We start from the raw sequence: 25,628 nt of genomic DNA, 5'->3' as shown, positions 1-25,628 counted from the left end.
TGATCATGAGATTTTTTTTAAATATTTTCAAATGTACCCTTCAACCTTTGAAAAACTTTTACAAATTGTGGCTCTTGATATAACAAAAACTAATACGAAAATGCGTAAACCTATTTGTGCACAAGAAAGACTTGCGATAACAGTAAGGTATTTGGCAACTGGGGATGCACACACTACAATAGCGGCTAATTATCGAATGTCACCAACCACTGTTGGTAGAATAGTTTATGAAACTTGAAATAGTATTTGGAACAATTTGTTACGTGAATACGTAAAAGCGCCTAATTCTGAAACTGAATGGGAAAAAATTGCTCACGAATTTGAAACAAGATGGCACTTTCCACATTGTGTTGGTCCCATTGATGGTAAGCATGTTCAAATGTTTGCTCCGGATCGATCAGGATCAAGCTATTTTAACTATAAAAAGACACATAGTACAGTATTGATGGCCGTCTGTGATGCGAAGTACCGTTTTATTTTGGTAGATATTGGTGATAGTGGCAGACAAAGTGATGGAAGTGTTTACAACAATAGTCAATTAGGATTTGCCATAGAGAACAACATCTTAAAAATTCCAAAAGATTCAAAAATATCTAATAACTCTCAAAAAGTTTTGCCCTATGTATTCGTTGCAGATGATGCATTTGAGTTAAAAAGACACATAATGAAACCTATGCTTTTAAAGATCTTTAAACTGATAAACTTGTTTTCAACTATAGGTTAGTAGAGCACGAAGAGTTGTTGAAAATGCCTTTGGTATTGCATCGAGTAGATTTCGTGTTTTTCATAAACCACGTATGTATGTATGTATGTATGTATGTATGTATGTATGTATGTAATGTATGTATGTATGTATGTATGTATGTATGTATGTATGTATGTATGTATGTATGTATGTATGTATGTATGTATGTATGTATGTATGTATGTATGTATGTATGTATGTATGTATGTATGTATGTATGTATGTATGTATGTATGTATGTATGTATGTATGTATGTATGTATGTATGTATGTATGTATGTATGTATGTATGTATGTATGTATGTATGTATGTATGTATGTATGTATGTATGTATGTATGTATGTATGTATGTATGTATGTATGTATGTATGTATGTATGTATGTATGTATGTATGTATGTATGTATGTATGTATGTATGTATGTATGTATGTATGTATGTATGTATGTATGTATGTATGTATGTATGTATGTATGTATGTATGTATGTATGTATGTATGTATGTATGTATGTATGTATGTATGTATGTATGTATGTATGTATGTATGTATGTATGTATGTATGTATGTATGTATGTATGTATGTATGTATGTATGTATGTATGTATGTATGTATGTATGTATGTATGTATGTATGTATGTATGTATGTATGTATGTATGTATGTATGTATGTATGTATGTATGTATGTATGTATGTATGTATGTATGTATGTATGTATGTATGTATGTATGTATGTATGTATGTATGTATGTATGTATGTATGTATGTATGTATGTATGTATGTATGTATGTGTGTACATGTATGTATATACCAATATAGATATACATAAATATATTTGTAAAAAATAGATTAGTCATGACAAAACAAATAGGTTTACGCATTTTCGTATTAGTTTTTGTTATATCAAGAGCCACAATTTGTAAAAGTTTTTCAAAGGTTGAAGGGTACATTTGAAAATATTTAAAAAAAATCTCATGATCATAAAGTGTCAAATCATTAAAAAGAGTCTGATATTCCCCCTTTAACTTTGTCTCGTTGTAAATCTTTCTTATCCAAAAACGTCTTTTTTTCTTTTTTCTTTTTTCTCTTTGCCATATATAAATATTCATGTATAACTTTCTGAAAAGAAGTAAAAATCTTAACTTTTCCATCTTCTTTTTTATCGCAAATTTTTATTACTTTTTATAAAGCAAAAAACGCTTTTGTTTTCATGTGGAGATTGACAAGTTTTCGCGGTACACAAGTTTGATTCATCTGCGCATGTGGAGCATCGAAAAATATCGCGCGTCGCGACATTTTTCGACTAGTGGAGATCCGCCTTTAGACTAAGATTGCGACACAACTATTATCAATTTCTTTAAGAAATAAGCACTTTTATTTTTTAAAATATATTATAAACTGATTATTTGGTTATTTTTTTGGACTTAATAATATTAGAAAATATTTTTTATTAAAAAAGTTACTAACTCCATAATTAAACTAAGAAAAAGTTACATATAAATCAAAACACTAGCATTGTATATACTCTGTTCAGATGTTTTTTCAACGTTTTTTAATTGTAAAATAAGTAAATTAATAAATAGATACATACATAAATAAAGCATAAATTAATAATTAAAATTAATGTTTCATTTATATTGTAATAAAAGTGTTTTATTACAAATATTGTTATTAAACTAAGCTGTGGCTAACTTAGCGTTTGTAATTACTTTTATAATGACTGGTTTGCCTTTTTTTTTTTTGGGCTCATTTGTTTGTACTAAGCTAAAGTATTACTACGCAGATATGAGGTTTTAAATAGAATGGTTTTGCCTAGTGGCATGCTCTCTGAAGATGCGCAGAAACAGGTTACAACAAAGAAACCACGAAGCACGAAATACGGATTTTAATCGTTTCCGTGAAAACTAAACACGCAAACGCAGCCGTTCGAAAACAAACTATGAAGTATTATGCTGACTTTTGTCCTTATTAGATTGATTATGACTTTTTTCCTCATTAGATTGATTATCAGATTGTGCTCATCATATTATTTCTTTTTTTATGCATGTTTTAATAAAATTAAAATAAAATAATAAAATTTTATTATACCTTTTTTTATGCATGTATGCATGTTTTATGAACTGTTGATCTATTTCAAATTGTCAATGTTTTATAGAACTATATTTTGTTTTTAATGACTTCAATTAATTACCTAAATATCTAATGTCTAATAGTTATTTAAAATTAAACGGTTTAAAATCCGATACAATTTTTTCAAAAATCCAAGTATCTGAGGGTAACTAAGAAAGTGTCTGATTTAAAGCAATATAGGTATCCATAGCAACAAATAAAAAAGTTATGAATTTTATATAAAGTACAACCTCGTTTTGGTACTCATGCTAAATTTAGTGAATATTGCACTCGTAAAAAAATCTGCAACAATCGAAAAAGGTTGTTGCTTTGCAAATTAAATATTCATAAAGGTAGGTATCCATAGTTATCAAATGAAAAATACCCCCCTCATAAAAAGAGCAAGCCTCATATTAATGCACAAACTAATTATAGCGTATATAGCATACATAAAACATCTGCAACTACAAAAAATTGGTTGTCGCTAAGCAAAATTAGATATTTGTAACAGCCAAATATAAAATATCATATTCATAAAAAGCGCAGACCTCATATAAGTACTTATGCCACATTTAGTAAATGAAAACCTAATATTTATTTAGTTATTAATTTTGTGCATTAAAAGTAAATTCTGGCCCACTGTGGGCTTCCCGTGCTGTGCTCCCCCTAGTTACGCCACTGTTTTTACGAAAGATTTAATAGCTTTTTTCACACCTTTTAAAAAGAGTACTGTTTATTTGACAATTATTTTACTGTTTATTTGACAGTTATTTTATTCTTGTTCTCAGGTATACATAATTTGCTTTCAATCTTTTCAATTTCAATGTTTACTGCCTTTATTTATTTATTTGTGCCTCAATTACTCGGCTAATTTCTTTATACTTAAACTACTGAATACCACTATTTTCGGAAATGACAAGAATATTTTAAATAAGTTGTATGGTTTAATTTACTTGCTGGATTATCAATAACCGGTCCTTGTTTTAAAGAAAATCCGCAGATGGGAGAAAATACATAGGATATTTACCACCGTGCTCCCCAACCGTAATCACCTCCCCCAATTAAAAAAATGCTCTTTATCCATAAGCTATTTATTTTTATTTAAAAATCTTTTTTAAATGATATCAATGAATATGTATATAACACATAACAACGATCTTAAATTTTATGACGTATTAACAAGTCATTAGTCTAGAGATTTTAAACCGATTTGAATGTGTCATCCATTTTAACGTTCGAATGCGTCATCCATTCTAACCTAAAGGATTTTGAAGAGAAATGCACAATAGAATACAAAAATCTAATTTTTGAAATAGCTAAGTCTCTCAATAGAGTTTTTTTAAAAAATGGGAATGAAAATGGGAATGTAGAAGCCCACTTTTTCAAATGTTTTTACTAATATTGTTTTGTAAGATACCATATTTGTTCACTTTTTTCGGGTGTCGTTATCCCAGGTAATGCTTATAGGTTTTCTTTGCTTAATCTGAACAAGTTTGTCAATATTGCCGCTTAGATTGACAATGGTGAACTTTAACGCGAAATATTTAAAAATGAAAGAGTTGTGTCTCAAAATAAAACATATAATTTAACTGTGCTGCAATACCAAAAGTTCTACGGTAACAATAGTGTTACCCCTGTTATACAGAAATCTCAGCACTTTATAATTTTGTAGTTTTGCTGCTACGTAATTATTTAACTTAAAGCACCTTTAGAAATAATTTTGACCCACTCCCCTCTGTCATTGCAATTGCATAACTCTTAGTCCTTTCATTTCGCTACGAATACCCGAGTTATATTTTTTAACAAAAAATAAACTCATTCAAACTCGGTCAAATTAAAATTATTTGCTAATAGAATGCTTTCTTTTAACTAATAGAATTCCATTGATGTAAAAATTAAATTATTGTATTAAAATGTTTAATGTGAATTTTTGTCCTAGCTCTATGCAATAGTATATCCTTCCATTCCCTCCTCCGTTGCAAAACGGTTGAATCACATCCAAAAGTATTTTGTTCCAAATATATTTTTAACTTTAAATTATGAAAACTTTAAATTTGTATAAAATTAACTTAAATATCTAAATTCACTTGGAAAAATTTTTCCATTCTTCAGATATTTTTTGTAAATATTCTACAAAATTGAACATTTGTTGAGTTTAAAGCTGCGTTTAAATAGAAAATAAATTTGAATGTTCTTTATTCTTGTAAAAAAGGGGAAAAAAAGAAAATTTATATTAAATAATTTTAAATAAATTGAATAGTTAAAACTTTTTTTTCAAATTGAGGAGTTAACAAATAGATTTTTAGAAGGTTCCATATTGGAAATTACAAAGACTTTTATGATTATATAAATAAACATATTTTCTCACACAAAAAAATACTGATATTTTTTCGTTGTATAAAAATTATTTTACAACTTTATTATAAAAAAATATTTTAAAAAACATATTTATATGAATCTAATGCTATAAAGTAATTATACACTTTTTACACTTTGATATATATACAAGGTTTACCTGAAAAGAAATATAAATGAATGAAAGAAAAAAGTTGTAATTGATGTATTGTCGTATGGTTATAATCATTCCAATTATATCTTTAAGCTTATTGTATGAAGAATGTGGAGGGGGTTAAATAACAAGCTATTCCACTGATTTTCATTAATAAAACAAACTTATATACAAAAATATAAACAAATACAAGAATTCAAAGGAAAAGCTAATTAACAATGTCAACAAAAAATTTATTTAATTCGTAGTATAATTGATTCAGAAATATTAGTCTAAAATAGAGCGCACTTTGCCAAAATTCATTCCAGATTGGCTGGCTCCTTTATTGGAACCCATTTGTAACCCAATAATTTTTTTACCTTTGTCTAGTTGCTCGTTTGTAAAACTTCTTGGGTTTCTTTTAGATTCTCTTGGCCCTAATATTGGCCCATCGTATCCATGATCTTGAGCTTTTCTTCCTAAAGCATGTATTGTATCTATAACATTCTTAATATTGACACTGTCGTATAAATCACTAGTTTGAAATAAATCTTCGTTTTTAAGTCCATACTCACGACAAGCATTTAAAAATAGCTGAATGTTCTCCATGCATTTAAAAGGTGTGTTTGGAGAGTTAATTTTTTTCATGAGTTCAGGAGATAAAGCTTGCATAACTTTACATAGATAAACCCCATCTTTTAAAACAGCGGCAGTGTTGTTCATTCCTTCAATACCTAAAAATACTTCTCCTTCATCAATAACAGCTTCCATCCAACACAAAGCGTCTTGTTCGTCTTCGTAGTTATACTTTTTTTCATTTTTGCGTTTAATTTCAGCCGTAAGTCCGTAACCAAGAGGTCTGTTTGCCATTTCTTTGAGAAGACTTTTAAAACTTTTCAAAATTTTCTTCTAGACTTTTAAATGAAAAACAATTTTCAAACATAGTTTCAACTAATATGAACTTTAAATTTGTATTTTAAATATTTCGTTTTTTGTTTTATAATTTCGGATAATACCTAAGTGTTTCTTGCTGCGCGTTGTAAAAAAAACAACATCCGTTTGCATAAAGATGATTATTTTTTGCACTCGCAGCAAGAACCATGTTAGCATACTATATAAAAACTGTATTTTTATTAACCTACATGTTTCTTACTGTGAGTATAAAAAAGAAACATTCATCTTTGAGTTATTTTTCTCGGATGTTGTATTTAATTTAAAGCATTTTTTTAAATTAAAAAAGGAAGGAAAATTATATTTAAAAGTTTGCATATCGATTTAATTTATACAAATTAAAGTTAACGTACATACACAAATTAAATAAGTATGCATATATTAAACAAAAAGTTTTTTATGTTTTACAAAATCTGTTTCCCAATGAGACAATACATTCTTCTATTGAAATTATCAACAATAAAAATCCTTTTTGTTCATCAGATTAGTTTTTTAAAACTTAGAGCCAAATAATTAATTTTCTCATGATCTAAATATGTATAATATACTATTCTAGATTTTGTTAAAAATGAAAAAAAGTTATGCTGATTTATTTGATTTTGCAAATAGGAACGTTGGGCAAAATCCTTAAACCTAACAAGAGCGCTATGTGCTTTTTGTAAGTAAAAAACATTTTGCGTAAAGCGTGGTTACGTCAAAGAGTATTTTTTTAACCATGATTAAATTATTTTCAACTAAAACAAAGTAAAGATAGATAAGAAAATTTCAGCAAGAAAGACTCGATTACTTAGTTACTATTTTTAATAGAAATCAAGGTTATTTGGTTTTATTTGACAAAAAACTGAAAATTATTTTTGATTCAACCACAAAATGATTGTATAGAAATGTTTAAAAATCATTTTATTTTCAATGGATTAAAGTGATTAAATGGATATTGTAAAACGAAGTATGTAAAACCGCATTTAAATTCTAGTTTTGAAATAAATATGCAAATTATGATATATATATATATATATATATATATATATATATATATATATATATATATATATATATACATATATATATAAATTTATTTTATGTAACGTAATCGAAAAGGTGAATATGTTATGGTCAATGCAATTAAAAGGACATTTTTCATAATCTGAAAAGCATTATAATAACTATCCTAAATAACCACTTAATTAAGTGCACACACTGGCTGAGAGTTTTAGCTTGGAGACAATCTACCGTCAAAATAAATAAATAAAAATAATATATATATATATATATATATATATATATATATATATATATATATATATATATATATATATATATATATATATATATATATATATATATATATATATATATATAAATTAGTAAAAAACACTTATCTAACTTTTTCTTCTACTTAAAGTTTCACCATTGAATAATGGTGAAACTTCAAGTAGAAGAAAAAGCTAGATAAGTGTTTTTTAACATAATTTACATACGTACATATATATATATATATATATATATATATATATATATATATATATATATATATATATATATATATATATATATATATAAGAAAATTAACTCACCAAAGCTTAGGTAGCATCCAAAGGTAAGGCAGCTTATAACAAACATGACTCTTCTTACAAATATTGACGTGATCAATTTCTTAAAAACCTTGGAAAGTACAATTTCATTTTTTTTGAATACCAAAACAGAAATGGTATTTTCCAAAGATGAAAAGGAAAAAAAAAATGAAAAAACCGGATCGCAAATAAATTATAACCAGTAATATAAAAAAAGATATATAATCTAAGTATCACAAACAAAATTTTTCGTATTAAATGTGTATTTACGTATAAAAATACATAAGATACGTAAATTTACGAAATAACGAACTTTCATATTAATTAAATATAAATTACTTAATAATGCGTATCTCTTAATCTTTATGTATACATATTTATTACGTATTTAAACTTAAAAATAATATGCAAATTTTAGAATATGTCATTTTTACGTATTATATAGTATTACTATAAAATTTATATCATATTTTGGTTTGCATTAAAAAATGATAGCAAAATATTTAGATTTTAGTCTTTTTTTACAAATGAGAAAAAGGTACATTTCCTTAAAAAAACCTCTTTTTTTTAAGCAAATATATTGTATAAGTGAGTATTTAAAACCTTTTTGAAGGCAATTTTTTAATTAAACTATCACTTAAATTATGTAAAATGATTTTAATTATAATCGTAATTATGATATAAATAACAACTTATACAATACAATAACTTTATATAATTATAATATAAATAACGTAATTATGATATAAATAACAACTTATACAATACAATAACTTATACAATACAATAACTTACAATACAATAGCTACGTTACAATATTTAAACTTATTTAGTACTGTAAAATGTGTTGAGACAGTGGAATGAGTAGAATTAAATTTTCATAAACATATATAAGAATGCAATTGAAAATTTATTTAAGTAGGAATTTGATAATAATTATTTTTTTACGTTGTTAACATTTCCGAACTTGTCCGGTAAGTCAAACTAATTCTACGCAAATATGTAAAAAACTTTGTAAAAGAAAGTTTTAACATTAAATTTCAACAAAAATTTTACGATTGTTTAAGATATTAGACCCCTCTAAATTTTTTACTAAAAAAATCTTTTTAACAAAAAAACCAAATATATCCTGAAAAATAACTATTTAACAGGATTATAAATAATGCATGATAAATTTATTAGTATTTTGAATTTTTCAAAATGGCGTATTTAAAAAAATGCATTTTTGTGAACTAAATCTTCTATAAATCAAAAACTTGTCATAGTATTGTAAAACTTTTAGTTCCAATTGTACAACTAGATGCTTTAAACGTTTGGTGAAAATTTCATGCAAATCTAAAAAACAGTTAATGAGATTGCCGGAAGATTAAAAATTGACATTTTGGGAAAAAACCATTTAAATATTACATTAACAGTTTTACCAAATAATATTGTAAAATGCTCAATTTAAAATCTGTTATTTATATGAACAAGAACCAGGATCATATAGGCAACATTCTGGGTCATTCTCTGTGTTATCTTTTTTTTCTTGGCAACCTCGAATAACTTTTCGTCGCTTTTTAGATATTGGTCGATTTTGATACTCTTCGAAAATTAAACCCTTTTTGTTCATAGTTGAACAGGTTTAAAAAGTATCTATACCAGGAATCATATTCAATTTTTCAAATAAAAGTATACCCAGAGGACACACGACGTTATTTTAACGTTGATTTACGGTTGATTTTTAGTCGCGACGTCATATAATTAAAAATCAACATTTTATCAACGTTGAAAATTCGTTAAAAACGATCAACTTAACGCGACGTTGAATCAACGTTAATTCAACGTCAATATTATGAGTTCCACCGTTCGTTTTGCATTTTGAGAACTCAAATACGCATGCGTGACTTTACGAGTCATTGATTAGGCCATCTATTGCCATTTCATAAGGTTTTGAGTTTGTCAATTTAACGATACCACATTGCTTAATTTGCGATGCATTAGTGATAAATATTAAATAGATCTTTTTTTTTATTTCATCAGTGTGTGTATTGCATGAAGAATTTGCTTGAATTTGTTTTAGAGTTTGTTTAAGTAAGTAGTTTTTTAGAGTTTGATTAAATTGTTTTACTATGTATGTTAGTATATTTGACTATACTAATTTTATATTATATAAATATATATATATATATATATATATATATATATATATATATATATATATATATATATATATATATATATATATATATATATATATATATGTATATATATATATATATATATATATATATATATATATATATATATATATATATATATATATATGTATATATATATATATATATATATATATATATATATATATATATATATATATATATATATATATATATATATATATATATACAAGTGGACGTTTTTAGAATAAAATAGCTAAATTAAAATAACATAAAACACACTATTTAATTATATAGTGCGTGATTCTTCACCATTTAGTAAACTTGGCATCGATGTTCATTTTTACCCCGTTGTTCATAGTCCCCTTTTCACGGTATATATTATATATGTATATTTATTTATATATTTATATACATATAATATATGATATATTTATATATATATGATATTATTATATATAACATATGATATATACATAAAATATATGATATGTTAATAATATATCATATAGACTATAATAATCATAATACTATATTATAGTATTTTTATTATTGTTATTATTATTTTTATATATTTTTTTAAATTTGGGAAGAGCGGAAGAAAAAAAGTGATTCTTACGCCAACACATACGTCACTTTTAATTACTTTTGACTTGCGTCCAACATTTGCGAGTTGTCAGAAAGTTAAAACCATTAATTTAATTACAAATTAATCGTTTTTAAAAAAGCCGCAAAAACGCAAATTTAATTGACCAGAATGTTTTTTAAAACATTCTGAATGTTTTTAACACTATAAACAATGTTTTTATTCTTATTTTTTTCATTAAAATGTTTTTATTTTTGTTTTTTTTAATAAAATGTTTTTATTTTTATTTTTTTTACTGTTAATCATGCACGGAGTGCTGCTACATCGACTATCTTATAGCCTGACTCGCTAGGGAGTGCTGCTACATCGACTGACAAATAGCCTGACTCGCAAGGGAGTGCTGCTATATCGACTGATAAATAGCCTGACTCGCAACGGAGTGCTGCTACATCTACCATCTTTTAGCCTGACTCGCAAGGGAGTGCTGCTACATCGACTGAGGGTTTGGTTGGGGCAGGCAGTCTATCAATTAATAAAAAAAAATAATCCGGTCTTGCATTTTAACTTTTACTTTTTGTCAACAAAATATGGAAAAAAACTTTCAGACAACATATAAGTGTATATATACATACTATAAAAGTGCCTTCTGTTGTTTAGGGAAATGGCTACCCGGTTAAAGCGATGGAGACGGAATAATGTTTTGGTTAATGAGCTTATTAGTAGTGACATTGATATTGATTGCTCAGCTTCATTAAATGAAGATGTCTGTAGCAGCAGCAATTGTGAGGCTACTGCAATAGTAGATTCTGAATATAATTCAGACTCTATTTTATAGGATGAAATTTAAAACTAAAAAATAAAAAGCAACTCAGATGAAAGCAAATTAAGAGGGAAAATAAGGGGGGAGGGGGGATATTCCGGACTTTTACCGCAAACAATTTTTCGGATTTTTTTTAAAATCTGACCTGGATGATCTATTATATATATGTATAATTTTTATTGAAATTGACCTATTTCTACAAAAAAAAAAGTCATTGAATTTTTGAAATTTTAAAACCATTCGGAATTCCGCGGTATACGCGGTGCCATTGGGCTACCTAACCTGATATTGTATCAAAGTTTAATATATTTATAAAAATAATAACTTTTTGTTGTAGGTTGATGACCAATGGTTTACAATCAAAGTTCAAGATGGCTGGCGGCAAGGGTAAAGAGAAATTTAAAGGCACAAATATTTGTAAGGTTGTTGTTGGTAAGTCATGAGTAATGTTATCTGTTATTGAAAAACACAATTTGATGCTTTGGTGCTACTTTAATTTCAAGTTCTTGCTGTACTTGTTGCAAATTACTCAGGCAATACCTTTTTTTATAGAGAGCGTTATGCTTAGTAAACCGACTGCTACGGTTGCTGAAGTCAGAACAGATATCATAAGTTTGTTGAAATATGCACCCGACAGATCCAATTGTGGCGGTCGGTGCGTAAATGACGATTCGAATATGTTAATATAAAATGCATATATAAAATGGTAACATTCTATCTATTTCTTATATAAACTCCCTTAAAATAATTTTTTGAACATGAAATACACTACTTTTAGCGCAAAATATTGCTTTTTTATTGTCTTATTTTATCGCAATCCAAGTCGAGACAATTTAACATGTTAACGGTGACAATTTAACATGGCTGCAGCCTATTGGATATAAGTTATATCCAATAGGCTGTATAATTTTTATCAAATGACCAAAATTTAACGTTGAAATTAGGTTGTTTGAACGTTGTTCTAACGTCTTATCGACAATATATCAACCATATATGGTTGATATATTGTCGATAAGACGTTAAAACAACGTAATTTCAACGTTGAACTTTTAATTTTCATTTTATCGAATTTGAAATATGGATGATATGTAGTCGATAAGACGTTAGAACAACGTTGAAACAACGTTTTCATCGACGTTGTTTCAACGTCGTGGTTTTCGACGTCGGATTTTGTTTCCAATTCCACCAAATTTCAACGTTGTTTCAACATTTCATTTCGTCGGTTTGCGACGTTGTTTCAACGTTATTTCAACGTCATTGTGCCCACTGGGTACTTGCTTTTCTTTCAATATTAAAATTTGAAATAGCATCGCATACACCGAACTCCAACTGCGTTAACGATACATACTTTGTTTGAGGTATGCGCTGCCATATCTTCCCTTTAAAACTTTCGTTCTGGTTTTGCATCTTACCATGAATGCATTTTTTTAAGAGTTCTTCTTGAGAAAGATCTATATATAAAGACTTTAGATGACTGATGACTGGGGTTGGAAGACCAGCACCTGGCTTGTAAATAGATGTTGAATTAGGTTTGCCCTGTTTATAATGGCATTTATAATGCATTCTTAACATAAGAACAGCTGTTACAATCGCCATTACCATAATAGTTAACACACCTGTGTCCATTGATATTGCTGTAACAACTCCATTTTTTGAAGAAAACCCACGACGTTGCCGGCTTCCATCAACTAATACTGCAGTGTCAACAATATTTGAAGAAGATTGAGAAATTTCTTTAACAGCACCAATCATTGTTTCTTTTGCGACAATTTCAGCACAACCAGAGACAGATTTAATTATTTTGTAATAATTATTTTTAGTCATAGATTTAGGAATGTTCATTAAAGATAATATAAGTAAATTTATCTAATCCTGAAAAAACTTGACCACATGCACGCATTAAATAAACTATTCTATTTTTTACATAAAACTTTTTTTTACTGAACATGTCTTTGAAGTATAAAATTCAATTATTCTATTGCGGTGAGAGCAGCAAATATTTAATATTCGGCTAAATCTTTTTTTTTGGGAAAACGTTCTGATAGATTTAATTTATATTGTAAACATCTTTTGCAAATTAGTTGATTAACCAGACAAATTTCAACATCAACAACTCGATAACCAACAGTTTTATTTTTATTATGCTAAGTTGTCTCAATTTTCTCAATTCTTTTGAGAATATAGATAAATTTAAGGAAGTGTTTCAAGAAATATGGTCATTTTCATAACGGATAAAGTTGAATCGATTAGCAATTTTTCAGTATATCGTCGGCTTACTATTAAAACCTCCAAAGTCCGATTTTTTCATTTTTGAGGTTTTGACTTGAATTGGTTAGTTTTCTTAATGCGCAGCTTAATGCAAAACCACATAAATCTAATTGCCTCGGAAATATATTAAACTGCCATCTATTGTTTGTGGTCAAAACCTTCTAACCCACAGACACATAATTGTCTTACTCATAACCACCTCCTATGTCTAGAATATATGTCAAAATCATAGGTTAGAAATTTAGCTCATACAAATTTTTTGTATTTTGAGTGTGTTGGGTGTGGTTTGAAAGTGCAAAATGGATAACTCTACCAAAATGGAGGTAAGTAATGTATTTTTATTGAATTTTTAAACTAATTATAGTTATTAGTTGCAATATTAATCTTAATATAACTTAAACGAAACATAGAAGCTTTTGAGTATTAATTTGTTTATTTTAAAAGAGAAGTTTTGATCAGAATTATTTTTTGAATTACTTGAAGTATTAAAAAATTGCTCACACATTCCATTTTTATTTTCAGTTTATCTATCCCAACTCCAGATCTCTTCGTATTTTTTCGATGATCAATATTAATGGCAACAATATCGTAACTGATAGACTGAATAATGAGACTGACTGTATAGAAAACCTTAATAACGAAATAGAATTAGCTGTTATTACTTTGAGAAATTCAGAAAATTCAGATATAAATGACTGTAACTGTAGACTGTGCAGAAAATATTTTTTCGAACACTGAAGATTTTAGTGTAAATGAATCTCTATTACAGTACTTTTAAGCCAAGGAAAATATGGATAAGAATAACTGTAGTTCCTTTGTACTTGCAGAAAGTCTTGATTCTGTTAAAGAAATTCAGGCGGTTTCCTGTACTGAAATTACCACTGAAATTTGTTTAAATAAAACAAGTATTGTAGGTACAGAAAATTTTGTTGATAACGGATATTATGAACCAGATAATGAAAATGACTTGCCGAATAGTAGTGTAATTCCTAGTGATACTAACAAGGAGTGTACTGAAAAAAAAGAAGAAGGAAAAGTTGAGAAAGAAAGACTAAATAACGCAAGGAAAAGAAAACGTAGGGTAAATAAAAAAGGGACAGAAATATTATGGATTAAAAAAACGCAGAAGGAAATTAGGTAATTGATCAGAAAAGAGAAGCAAGAAAGTTAAAACCCTTTTGAAACTGTAAGCAAAGTGAAGAAGACGATAGATTAAAAATTTTTAACCAATTCGGGAAAAAATTTAACTGGTCTAAGAGAAGAACTTACGTAACTAATTTAGTCGATAGTATTGCCCCCAAAAACAAAAAGAATCAAGTTAATGAAACATCACTCCGTTCAAATACGTTCTTTCCTTAAAAGAGACGGCGTTTAGGTTCGAGTGTGTACAAAAATGTTTATAAATACGCTATGTGTAGGTAAATGGACCTTACATAACTGAGCTATGCATAAATCAGACGTAAGACCAACAAAGCCAGACAAAAGTATTAATAAGAATGATGCAATGAAAAAAAAAGGTTCACAACAATTTTTTTCCCTTCTTCCGAAAATGGAGTCCCATTATTGTCGAGCAACTTCAAGTAAATTATATCTAGAGCCTATCTGGCAATCTAAATTGGCATTATACAAAGAATATGCCAATTATTGCAAGGACAGTGACCTGTCAAAGTGTTTTATGAAGAATATGATAACAACAATTTAAGTCTTTTTCACCCTAAGAAAGATCAGTGTGATTTGTGAATACGATATAAGTGTAGCAATACTTCTGAGGAAGCGTATACTTCACACATTCAAAGCAAAATAAGAGCACAAGAAGAAAAACAAGTTAAAAAGGATCACGCTGAACATGTATATACCCTAGATCTGGAAGCAATATTGCTTAGTCCAATACTGAAAGCATCTTTATTATAAGAAAAAGCTAATAGTTCACAATTACACTATCTTAAATTTAAAAACCAAAGATGGGTATTGTTATTTGAGGCACGAAGGAGAAGGTGGAGTTACATCCAATGAATTTGCTTCTATTTTGTATAGTTTCCTTGAAACCAAAGCGAATGTGTTCCCTGGTGAAGAAGTAATTTTATATATTGATGGATGCAACTATGAAAATCGTAATTCACTACTTGCAGATTCTCTATTACATCTATCCAGATAAAAAACATTACTATCACCCAAAAATTTTTGGTATCCGGACACACACAAATGGAATGCAACAGCATGCATTCGGCTATTGAAAGAAGCATTCGAAATAGGGACATGTACACACCTGCTTGTTATTTTTCTGCATTAAAAAGAGCGAAAACAAAACCTAAACCTTATGAAGTCGAATATCTGGGATATATTTTCTTTAAAGACTTTTCAAATTTAAGATATTACACATCAATTCGTCCAGGCTATAAAGTTGGTGATCCAACTGTAACGGATTTACGTGCCATTCAGTATAGACCAGATGGCCAAATCTATGATAAATTAGATTTTGGTGATGACTGGAAGTGTTTAGAAAAGCGATGTACAAGAAACAAAACTGTTATAAATGCTACAATGACGTTTTTAGATAAGGCAATAAAAATTTTTTTATTATAGGAAATAAAAAGTTTAATTCCTGTCGATTATCATACTTTCTATGATAACTTACGATTTGAAGATTAATACATTTTTACATTAAAAAAAAATTTAATTTTAACCAAATATTTTCTTAAGTACAACGTTATTCTATATTTTAATTAAACTTTTAAGTTGCATTTATGTATTTTTTGTGTATTGGTAACTTAATCTTGTAAAAGTTAATTTAATATGTTGAATTTTGTAAATAAATAAAAAATTATAAAACCTACTATGTTTTAATAATTGCACAAAAAATCTGTGTAAAACCTTTTTTTAGGCTATTTAATCCATTAAATTGCAAGAAAAATTAGTATTTATGTATTAATTATTAGTAATTACACTTATTAATGAAACTCAATTTAAAAAAAATATTTTTATGGGTCTATAGTATTTATTATTAGTTTTTTATGTCTCCTGTAAAATTCGTAAAAAAGGACATAGAATGTATCGAAGTAAGCCGACAATATCTATTTCCATGAAATTTTTTGGATTTTTTACTTTAAGTACTTTGTTTGACTCTACATGATTTACCCATTGTTATAAAAAAACAAAACAAAACAAAAAAAAATTGCTTGCAACTCTGATTAAAAATCTGTTGCTACGCGTGTTGCTAGGCAGATCAACTTTACCCAGTCGAAGGAATTGATTTATATCTCTAGAACTAAATCTTACTTTGAGAAATGGTTTTCAAATTTGAGATCAGCAAAAAATTTCGTGTCAGTAATAGACAAAATATATATATATATTTTTTTATGATTTTTGAGGGGTCTTAACCTCTTGGGAGCAATTTTGATGTCGCAATTTTTAAGGAATTTTAAAATGTTTAGGGTTTTGTTTTTTAAATTTGCGGCATGAAAAAAAAAATGAAAATTATAAAGATATTTTTTATCTATTTCACAAACCATAAAAGATTATTTTTAGTTTTCTCAATTTTTTTTGTTTTATCTTATTCAAATTTAAAATAAGTGAATCTTTTCTTTTTCTTGCTGTATCTTGGTTAGGTAGGTCTAATTAATCAAGTTGTTTTTTAGGATTAAGTATGCCACAAATATCAAAGCCTACGACACTGGGGTAGGTTAGTGGGGGGAAGGACCCCGGTCATGTTTTCTGCACTATATTACCATCTTATGTGGCACTACATTACCATCTTATGTGGTGTATAAAGTTTTGCATTTTTATCAAGGCTTGGCAGAATTAGAAGATAAAACAGAAAAATATAATAGGACAAAGTCTGGATGGTTTAATTTGTTTAGCTTTAAGGACTGAGTCACACAGTGGCCCTCCGATATTTTAAAAAGTTTGAAGGAAATAAGTCTCAATTTGGAAACAATTGGCAGTTATACAGTATATGATTAAGTATATGACTAAGGTACATATTTCTTCCAGCAAATCAACTCATCTAATCCAACTATTTGATGTGGCTTTTTTCCGGCCACTAAAAAATAAACGGAAAAAATATTAGATGAGTGGAATTAGGTTCCGAGAAAATATGCAATAACTGTTCCCCATTCTGTTGAAAAATGTTGCTGTTTCTTAAGAGAAGAAATATTGTTGCTGTTTTTTTAGAAAAGCGAAATCGCTTCTTTTTAAAAATAATAAGGTGTTATCAATGCACCATGCATTGGTGCATTGATAACACCTTATTATTTTTAATAATCAAGGTATAAGTATTATAGAGAAAAAAATAAAAAAATAAAAACTACCATTGAAAGCAACTTCAAAGAACTCCTTCAGAATGTAAGATTAGATTGAACTGGTACTCCAAAAACAAGTAAGAAAAGAAAAAAATATTTGTTCCGTAAAAAAAGTGTTAAGAATGACAACCTTCTGGGCTTTGATCCGCAAACTTCAACTGCCAATGCTGTTAGCGATGAAATCCAGTAAAATTAAAAAAAGAATTGATTCATTGTCAAGTAACGGTGACTACCAGTGTGTATTGCAGGATAGCAATAAAGATTTTTTTTTCCAACTCAGAAGTAAAAATTGACTTCAAAATCGCTCTTATTAATCCTTCAAAAGCAGATACATGCACTAACCGGGTGACCAAAGTTTATTATAAAACAAAAAATTCCTTTAGATGTTGCACGACCTCAAAATTGATGGTTTTTTAGGAATATATCTAAAACGAGTGTTGCATACAAATTATTTTACAATGACTAACAAAGAATCTTTGATCTTCACACAAGATGTGATTCAAATATTGTTTTCACCAACTCTAAAATCAAAATCTTGTTTATAAAACATTTTAAAGATATAATAACTGATGCTACACATAATTAAAATGTTTTTATAGTACCAGTTATATGTTACTTTATATTATCGATGGTATAAATGAGTTTTTTTTGTTTATTTACTAAACTTGTGTAATTAACAAAACATTGTATATTTTTTTCGTTTCATCTTACGTAATGTTTAAAAAGATACAAACATGAATTTAAATACCTATTTCTACGTACCCCATTCTGCAAGGTGTGTAGAAATAGGGGGGGGGGTTATTTGCATTTTTCTGTTTTTTGAAGAAAGGTAGTAAATCAAACGTATCATAACCTGATAACGGCACTACAGACCTGAATTTTGGGTTATATTTTTTGAATTTTTTAGTTATGCTGAAAAATTACACACATTTGAGTTATACTACATCATTTCAAGATGTAATTGAGAACTTGAAAATTGTAATTAAGAAAAGTAAGATGTAATTAAGAAATAGAACATGTAATTTAGAAGTCGCAATATGTAATTAAGAAACACAACATGTAATCAAGAAATTTTAAAATGTGATTGAGAAACCCAACATGTAAATAAGAAATCGCAATATGTAATTAGAAAAGCAAAGGTTGTAATTAAGAAATCGTAAAATGTAAATGAGAACACATTATTTGTAATTGCGACTTCACTATGTAACCTTAAAGGTCATTATAAAAGATCTTTTTGGACATACATTTTAATAAGTTAATAATATCAAATTTAGCATTTGTATGCACCAGCAATACAGTATACAGTAATAGAATTATTTGTGTTTTATCTATTATTCATCTGTATCTCAATTAAATTTTTTACAAACAAAAATAAAAGAAAGTTTTAATTGACACTCAATAGGATTTTTCCAGTTACCGCCTAAACCTCAAATGCCTTTTTCATGAACTTTTATATTTTATTGATATTATATTATTATTTTCAGCTTTAAATTTTAAAGTATATTAGGACTGCAAAATTTAAAATACAATGAACTTTGTATTCTTATGTTTTCCTTAATTACAACTATCATGTTCTCAATAGACCATTTCGCTATTAATTTTGCGCGAAATTAGCGAAAAGCATTATGGGACAACCGAGGCGCAAACAAATCAAAACAATATTTTAAAGGAAGTAAATATTATCATCATGGGTGGGGGTGATCAATGCGTTGTTCAAAACTGTAGCAATGATAGAAGGTATTCGGAAAAGTACATTATTAAAGACCATATTAAACTTTTTAATGGTAGCTTGCAACTTAAATTTTGGAGATGCAAAGACGTTAAAATGTTACCTAAATGGAACTCGAAAATTGGACTTTTCAGGAGTAACTTTAGAATTTCTCTTCGTTCTCCAGTCTGCTCCAGAGCTGTACCAAGGGCGGGGCCGGCCGGGCCGCGGCCTGAGGCGCCAAAATTGGGAGGGCGCAAACTTTAATAAATTAAAAAAACAATAATCAGTTTATGAAACTAATTTTCACGGCGTCGCTGCTGTTGATAAGAAAATTAATTAAAATTCCGCCTCTTGACACAAACTCTTAAATATTAAAGCTCATATACTGAACAAAAAAGCGCCCTATAACACTAATATACCTTTGATAACTTTTGAGCATTATAATTCTATTATGAGTCGAGCCCAAAAGTTATCTGGTGCTGAATTTAAGAAGAATAAAGCGCCAAGAAAGTGACGAGAAACTACAAAACTGTTTCAAAAAGTGGTTGGTAACAAACTCAGTGGAGAAACAAATTATTTCAGAGGATATTTGTATTGAAATTAATGACAATTCAACAGATCCTATAATTGACTTTAATTGAGTTCAGATCATCATTTGGAATTAATTGAAGAGGAGATTTTCATCAGCCAAAGTCAAGAAGAATTTTGCACAACTGATTCAGAACCAACCAGGGAAGATGAAAATGCCTAGCTTTCAGGCCCAGCTGAAATGGACCAGAATAAACTTCATTCAGATATCTCAGAAATTCCAGTGGCCTTGGAAGAAAATTGTCAACATAGGGATCCAGCAAGATGGCCTAAAATAACGGAAAAAACAAGATGCTTTTTGATTGAGCATAGGCCAGAGCAAGACAGAAGAAAATTTTTCCCAAACACGCTGTGTGATTTTGACAACAGAATGCGACACTTCAGCTCAAAATGGTATGAAAAAATCCATCCCAATGGTAAAAAATTTGTTCGCACTTGGCTGCAGTACAGCAATAAAAAAGATTCTTTATTTTGTTTTTGCTGTTTGTTATTTTTAACAACAAAAACCAACAATTTCTCAGAAATTTCTAAAGGGTTTTGTGACTGGAAAAAACTAAACCCAAGAATTTCTGAGCATGAAAACAACAATGAACACCAAAAATGCTATTCTGGTCGGAAAACTCTTGAAAAAAACCTCAAGGAAGGAAAGACCCTGAATTCTGATCTGTAGAGAGTTATTAGTGGAGAGATGAAAAAGCGGAGAGATATCTTAAAAGTGATTGTTGATGCAATTTTTTTCTGTGCCAAGAACAATCTTGCCCTTTTTTTTTTTTTATTTATTTACACTTTGCCGATAAAAAAAAATTTACAGTCGTAACTTATAAAAAAAATAATTACATGACCGGGGATAGAAGAAGACTAATTTAGTCTTATCTTTAAAGCCCCAAATCTTATCATTAAAAAAAAAAAAAAACAGTGGCATTTTTCTGAGCTTAATTGAGTTGATTAGCCATTATTATCCTTTAGTGGCTGAACACATTGAGTCCGTTGAAGCAAAAAAAACCACAACATCCTACTTTTCTCCTTGAATTCAAAATGAGCTGATTGAGTTACTTGGGCAGAAAGTCAGGAAAGAATTTTTGTCAAACATCAAAGAAGCTAAATACTACTCTGTTCTGTTTGACTGCACTCCAGATACCTCCCACAAAGAGCAGATGACTCAGATCATCAGGTATGTCCGCATCAGTGATGAAACCTGCACAATTAAGGAAAGCTTTGTGGACTTCATTGAATCTCACCAAAAAACCGGAAAAGGTCTTGCAACAGAGATAAGTGAAAAATTGGAGAAGGATTGTCTAAGCATTTCCAATTGCCGGGGCCATGGCTATGACAATGGAGCCAATATGTCTGGAAAATACAATGGCGTCAAAGCTCACATCCATTCTCTTAATGAGTCAGCAAGATTTGTTCCATGCGCAGCTCACACTTTAAATATTGCTGGTGTTCATGCTGCTGAGGTTTCCCCACTCATGATTACGTTTTTTGGAAAGGTTCAAGCCATCTTTAACTTTTTTTCAAGCTTCACGTCAAGATGATGAAAACGTTGACCATCTCATTAAAGGGAAATAGTGACACAAGATGGTCTACCAAAAAAGAAGCAATTACACCATTGCACAGACAAATCAAAGATTTTCTTCAAGTTTTGAAATCCATTATCCACAATCCCATGACAAATGCTGTCACAGTTAGCAGTGCAAAAGAACTTCTCATTCATATTGATTTCAGTTTTTTGTGTTTGTTGGATTTCTGGTGTCAAATTCTTTCTCTAATTGACCGGGAAAACAAACTACTTAAGTCAAAAACCATTTTAATTGACATTGCCGTAAAAAAAATGAAATGGTTGAAGGCTTTCATTCAGAATTTTTGAGATGTTGGGGTGGACAATATTATTAAAGATGCCACAGAAAAAGCTAACCAGAGCGGAATTGATGGTGGCTTTCCAATTAAAATGAAGCGCAAAGTGAAGCGAATAGCACTTTAGAAGCTGAAGATGACTCTCACCTTCTCACAGCAGAAACAGAATTCGGATCTCAGTGCAACTTTGTGTTTGACAGCATTATTACACAAATAGAGTGGCGGTTTGAGGCTGATGTCTGCTGTATCCTCTGATTTTGGCTACCTCAGTGGGCATTCACTCGCTAAAGTTTCAGTGGATGAACTCAAGAAAAAAGCTGCAAATTTATCTCAAATTGACAAGGCAGATTTAGATTCTTCCGATTTCCAGTCAGAAATGGCAAGCTTTAAATATCAAGCTGCCGCAATGATGGACAACTTTGAAAAATCTAGCCCGATCGACATTTTGCAGCTCATTCATAAATATTCTTTGACCGATGCTTATCTATTATCAATTGGCCAAGAACGTTTGTCTAGTTTGGCTATAATTTCAATTGAAAATGAAGTGGCAAACAACATTGATTTTGATGATATCATTAGTGAATTTGCCTCAAGAAAAGCCAGAAAAGTGGCATTGAACTAAAGTTTGTGCAACCTTAATGACAAATTTTACTTATAACTTGATGTGATAAATTTTGTGATCAATAAATCATTTTTTTCGTTTAATTTTCTTCTTTTTTTTTTTTTAAGGAGGGGGAGGGGGAAGGGAGGGGAAGAGGGGGCGCAATTTTCTTTTCTTGCCCGAAGCGCAAAATTGGCTCGGTACGGCCCTGGTCTACTCAAATCATTTTAAAATGGGACGACCTACTGATGCTTATCCTTACCCTACTGAGTATTTAAATGGTTACGATATAAAGTTAAAAAAGAGAAAACCTCCATTAAAACGGATATCCATAATTAAGAAAAAAAAGTATGTTGCTGATTACCAAAGTAGTCATGATCTAAACGAAGATAATCATGATCAAATAGAATTTACTGAGCCTATTTAAGAATTAATATTCAAGAAAAAAGATTTTCTTGTATCTGAAACAAATGACGTGGAAGACTTACAAATATTTATTAACACTCCTAAAAGATTACTTAAAAGACCTTTGTTATTAAAACATCGAAAACGTTTGTTGAGTAAGTTTTCATTGAAGTTACAAGCAAAGTTTAGTTGGGACAGAGTATGCCATTCCGATAGGTTAATAAAGTTTTCTATTGGGTGCACAAAAAAAGTATTCATGTTTTTAATAAGTAAAGAGGAAAAATACTATGACAAACTATGCTACTACAAGGGGAAACTTTCACAAATTTTCAAATTAAAACAAAAAAAACTAGAAAAGCCTGGAAGAAAAAGCACTATAACAATCCAGAATGAAATTCTGCTAATGTGCATAAAACTGCAATTAGATTTGGCTATTCAAGATCTAACATTTAGATTTTCGATTTCCCAGTCTCATTGTTCAAGAATCTTAACAACCTGGATTACTTATTTTGGAAATAAGTTAAAGCGTCTTCTTTTATGGCCCACACGAGAAGCAAATTTATTGTATAAAGCAAGACATTTTCCTGGAAAGTTACACAATGTAGAAGGTATAATAGACTGCACTGAGCAAAAAATTCAGAGACCATCAAATGCAAAAGCACAGTATCAAGTCTCTTCTTGCATGGTTTTTTGAACTGGTAATTTAAGTTTACTGGCATAATACACGTTTTTTAGCAACTTTGCTCTTGCAGGATTTTGACCAAGAGGAATGCTCCTTGCTTGAAGAAATTCTTTTAATTTTTCTACTTTCCAACTTTTTATTTTATCCTTAAAGGCCTTATTTTTTTCGTCATCAGAGGAAGAATCAGACATAATTTTAAGTGACTTTCTTGTTAATAATGTTTGTTGTTATTGTTTGCGCCTTGATTATCCCATAATGCTTTACGCAGAAGTTCACGCAAAATTAATAGCAAAATGGTCTATTACATTTTACGATTTCTTATTTACAACTTTCATTTTCTGAATTACATCTGACGTTTCTTAATTACAACTTTTATCTTCTCAATTACATCTTACTTTTCTTAACTACAACTTTCAAGTTCTCAATTACATCTTGAAAAGGTGTATACAATTTATATGTATACACCTTTTCAAGTATGTATTCGATAAAACCAATTTATTTTAATGGTTTCAAATCACAAACCTGAATATTAAAATGATATATATTCTTGTTACGCAACAATCATAAAAAATCTTAGTAATTAGAATAATAAATAATTAAATAAGTAAATAATAAAAGCAATGAGTTTTTAAAAATAGATTTATATTTAACAACTAAATGAGTTGGGTTAAAATAAACTGCTCTATTAGTTGGTATTGCTGGCGATAACAGGTTTGTCTAATATGACCTCAGATGTGGTCACAGAATTGTCATTTTTCTTACTTTTTAATAATTTGAACACTTCGCAATCAATTTAATAAGCTATCTGTTAAAAAAAATCCGTGTAAAGTTCTATAAATTTCAAATTTGTTAAAATTTATTATACGCTCTGTTTTATGAAGCACTAATTTTAAACTGCACCTAATTGCAATTTAGACTGTAAAATACGACCTATTTGGAGGCTTGAAGAAAAGTTACGAACTTTCGGGAAGCTCACGGTTATCATGGATCCTGGTAATGACAATCTAGCTAACCTAATGTCACTTATACGGAAAGATATGTTACACATCAAGGTGTAACATATCTTTTGATGCAAATGTGAAGCAAATTTTGAAATTGCGAAAAAAAATTTAATTTGAATGTTCAAATTGAACTTTCGGCTTCATAGTGCACCAATTAAAACATCTATAAAATAAACACTATATAAATTGATAAAAATTAATGCAAATCTAGCTTATGGGCGCACCAATCTCTGGATAAAATTTCAGTCTGGTTAGTTAACTGGTTAAAGATTTATGACAGCTTTAGTGTTTTTGCAAATTATATTTCCAAACATTGCCAATTACTGTGGTAATAGGTAATTTAATCAATACTTTTAAAATGATAGTTACATGAGTGTTCTACAACGTAATACTAACAATTTTTATAATAACTTATTTTTGGTACATGTATCGTTTTCAGTTTTTAGATCAAAATATTGATTTGCTATTTAGGGCAAGGTTTAAATTGGCTTATGAATAGCGTCAAAATCTCAGCATTTTTCTAATTTTTCATTAAAGCTAAAAAATGACATAAAATTGTTACAACAGTTTTCTGAATATACCTTCACAGAATTCAAAAAAATATTTCTTTTAAAACAAAAAAATAATTGACTTTTAAAATTTAAATAAGATCGACCGCTAAAATATTTTCAGAGCCAGTCCGAGGAAAATTATTTTTTACAGATTAGGGTTGTTTTAATACAAAATAAAAAAAAAATTGGTAAAATTAATTGCAGAGGCAAAAAAAGAGAAAATTTCTCTCAACTAAGA

General features: G+C 28.7%; 2 protein-coding genes across 2 annotated transcripts; one reads left to right on the top strand and one right to left on the bottom strand.

Annotated features, from left to right (window-relative positions):
* Positions 1–5,350: 5,350 nt before the first annotated feature.
* LOC100200622 (myophilin) lies at positions 5,351–6,424 on the bottom strand. Its single transcript, XM_065792380.1, has one exon. The coding sequence runs from the start codon at positions 6,212–6,214 to the stop codon at positions 5,633–5,635; it is 582 nt and encodes a 193-aa protein (XP_065648452.1). The 5' UTR covers positions 6,215–6,424; the 3' UTR covers positions 5,351–5,632.
* A 16,559-nt stretch (positions 6,425–22,983) lies between these two features.
* On the top strand, positions 22,984–23,850 carry LOC136078476 (uncharacterized). Its single transcript, XM_065794249.1, has 2 exons — positions 22,984–23,119; positions 23,180–23,850. Exons 1-2 carry the CDS (start codon positions 22,984–22,986, stop codon positions 23,848–23,850), a joined length of 807 nt encoding a protein of 268 aa, XP_065650321.1.
* Positions 23,851–25,628: the final 1,778 nt, after the last annotated feature.

This window comes from Hydra vulgaris, chromosome 03 (genome assembly GCF_038396675.1).
Source record: "Hydra vulgaris chromosome 03, alternate assembly HydraT2T_AEP".
Taxonomy (NCBI): domain Eukaryota; kingdom Metazoa; phylum Cnidaria; class Hydrozoa; order Anthoathecata; family Hydridae; genus Hydra; species Hydra vulgaris.
The sequence above is the reverse complement of the archived record's forward strand: the minus strand, read 5'-3'. Positions and strand labels throughout refer to the sequence as shown.

Excerpts from the sequence above, each read along its gene's own strand:
- LOC100200622 (XM_065792380.1), bottom strand. The coding sequence starts at position 6,214 with ATGGCAAACAGACCTCTTGGTTACGGACTTACGGCTGAAATTAAACGC.
- LOC136078476 (XM_065794249.1), top strand. The coding sequence starts at position 22,984 with ATGGGACGACCTACTGATGCTTATCCTTACCCTACTGAGTATTTAAAT. Across the intron at positions 23,120-23,179 it reads GTATGTTGCTGATTACCAAA|AATTAATATTCAAGAAAAAA; the intron begins GTAGTCATGATC and ends AGCCTATTTAAG.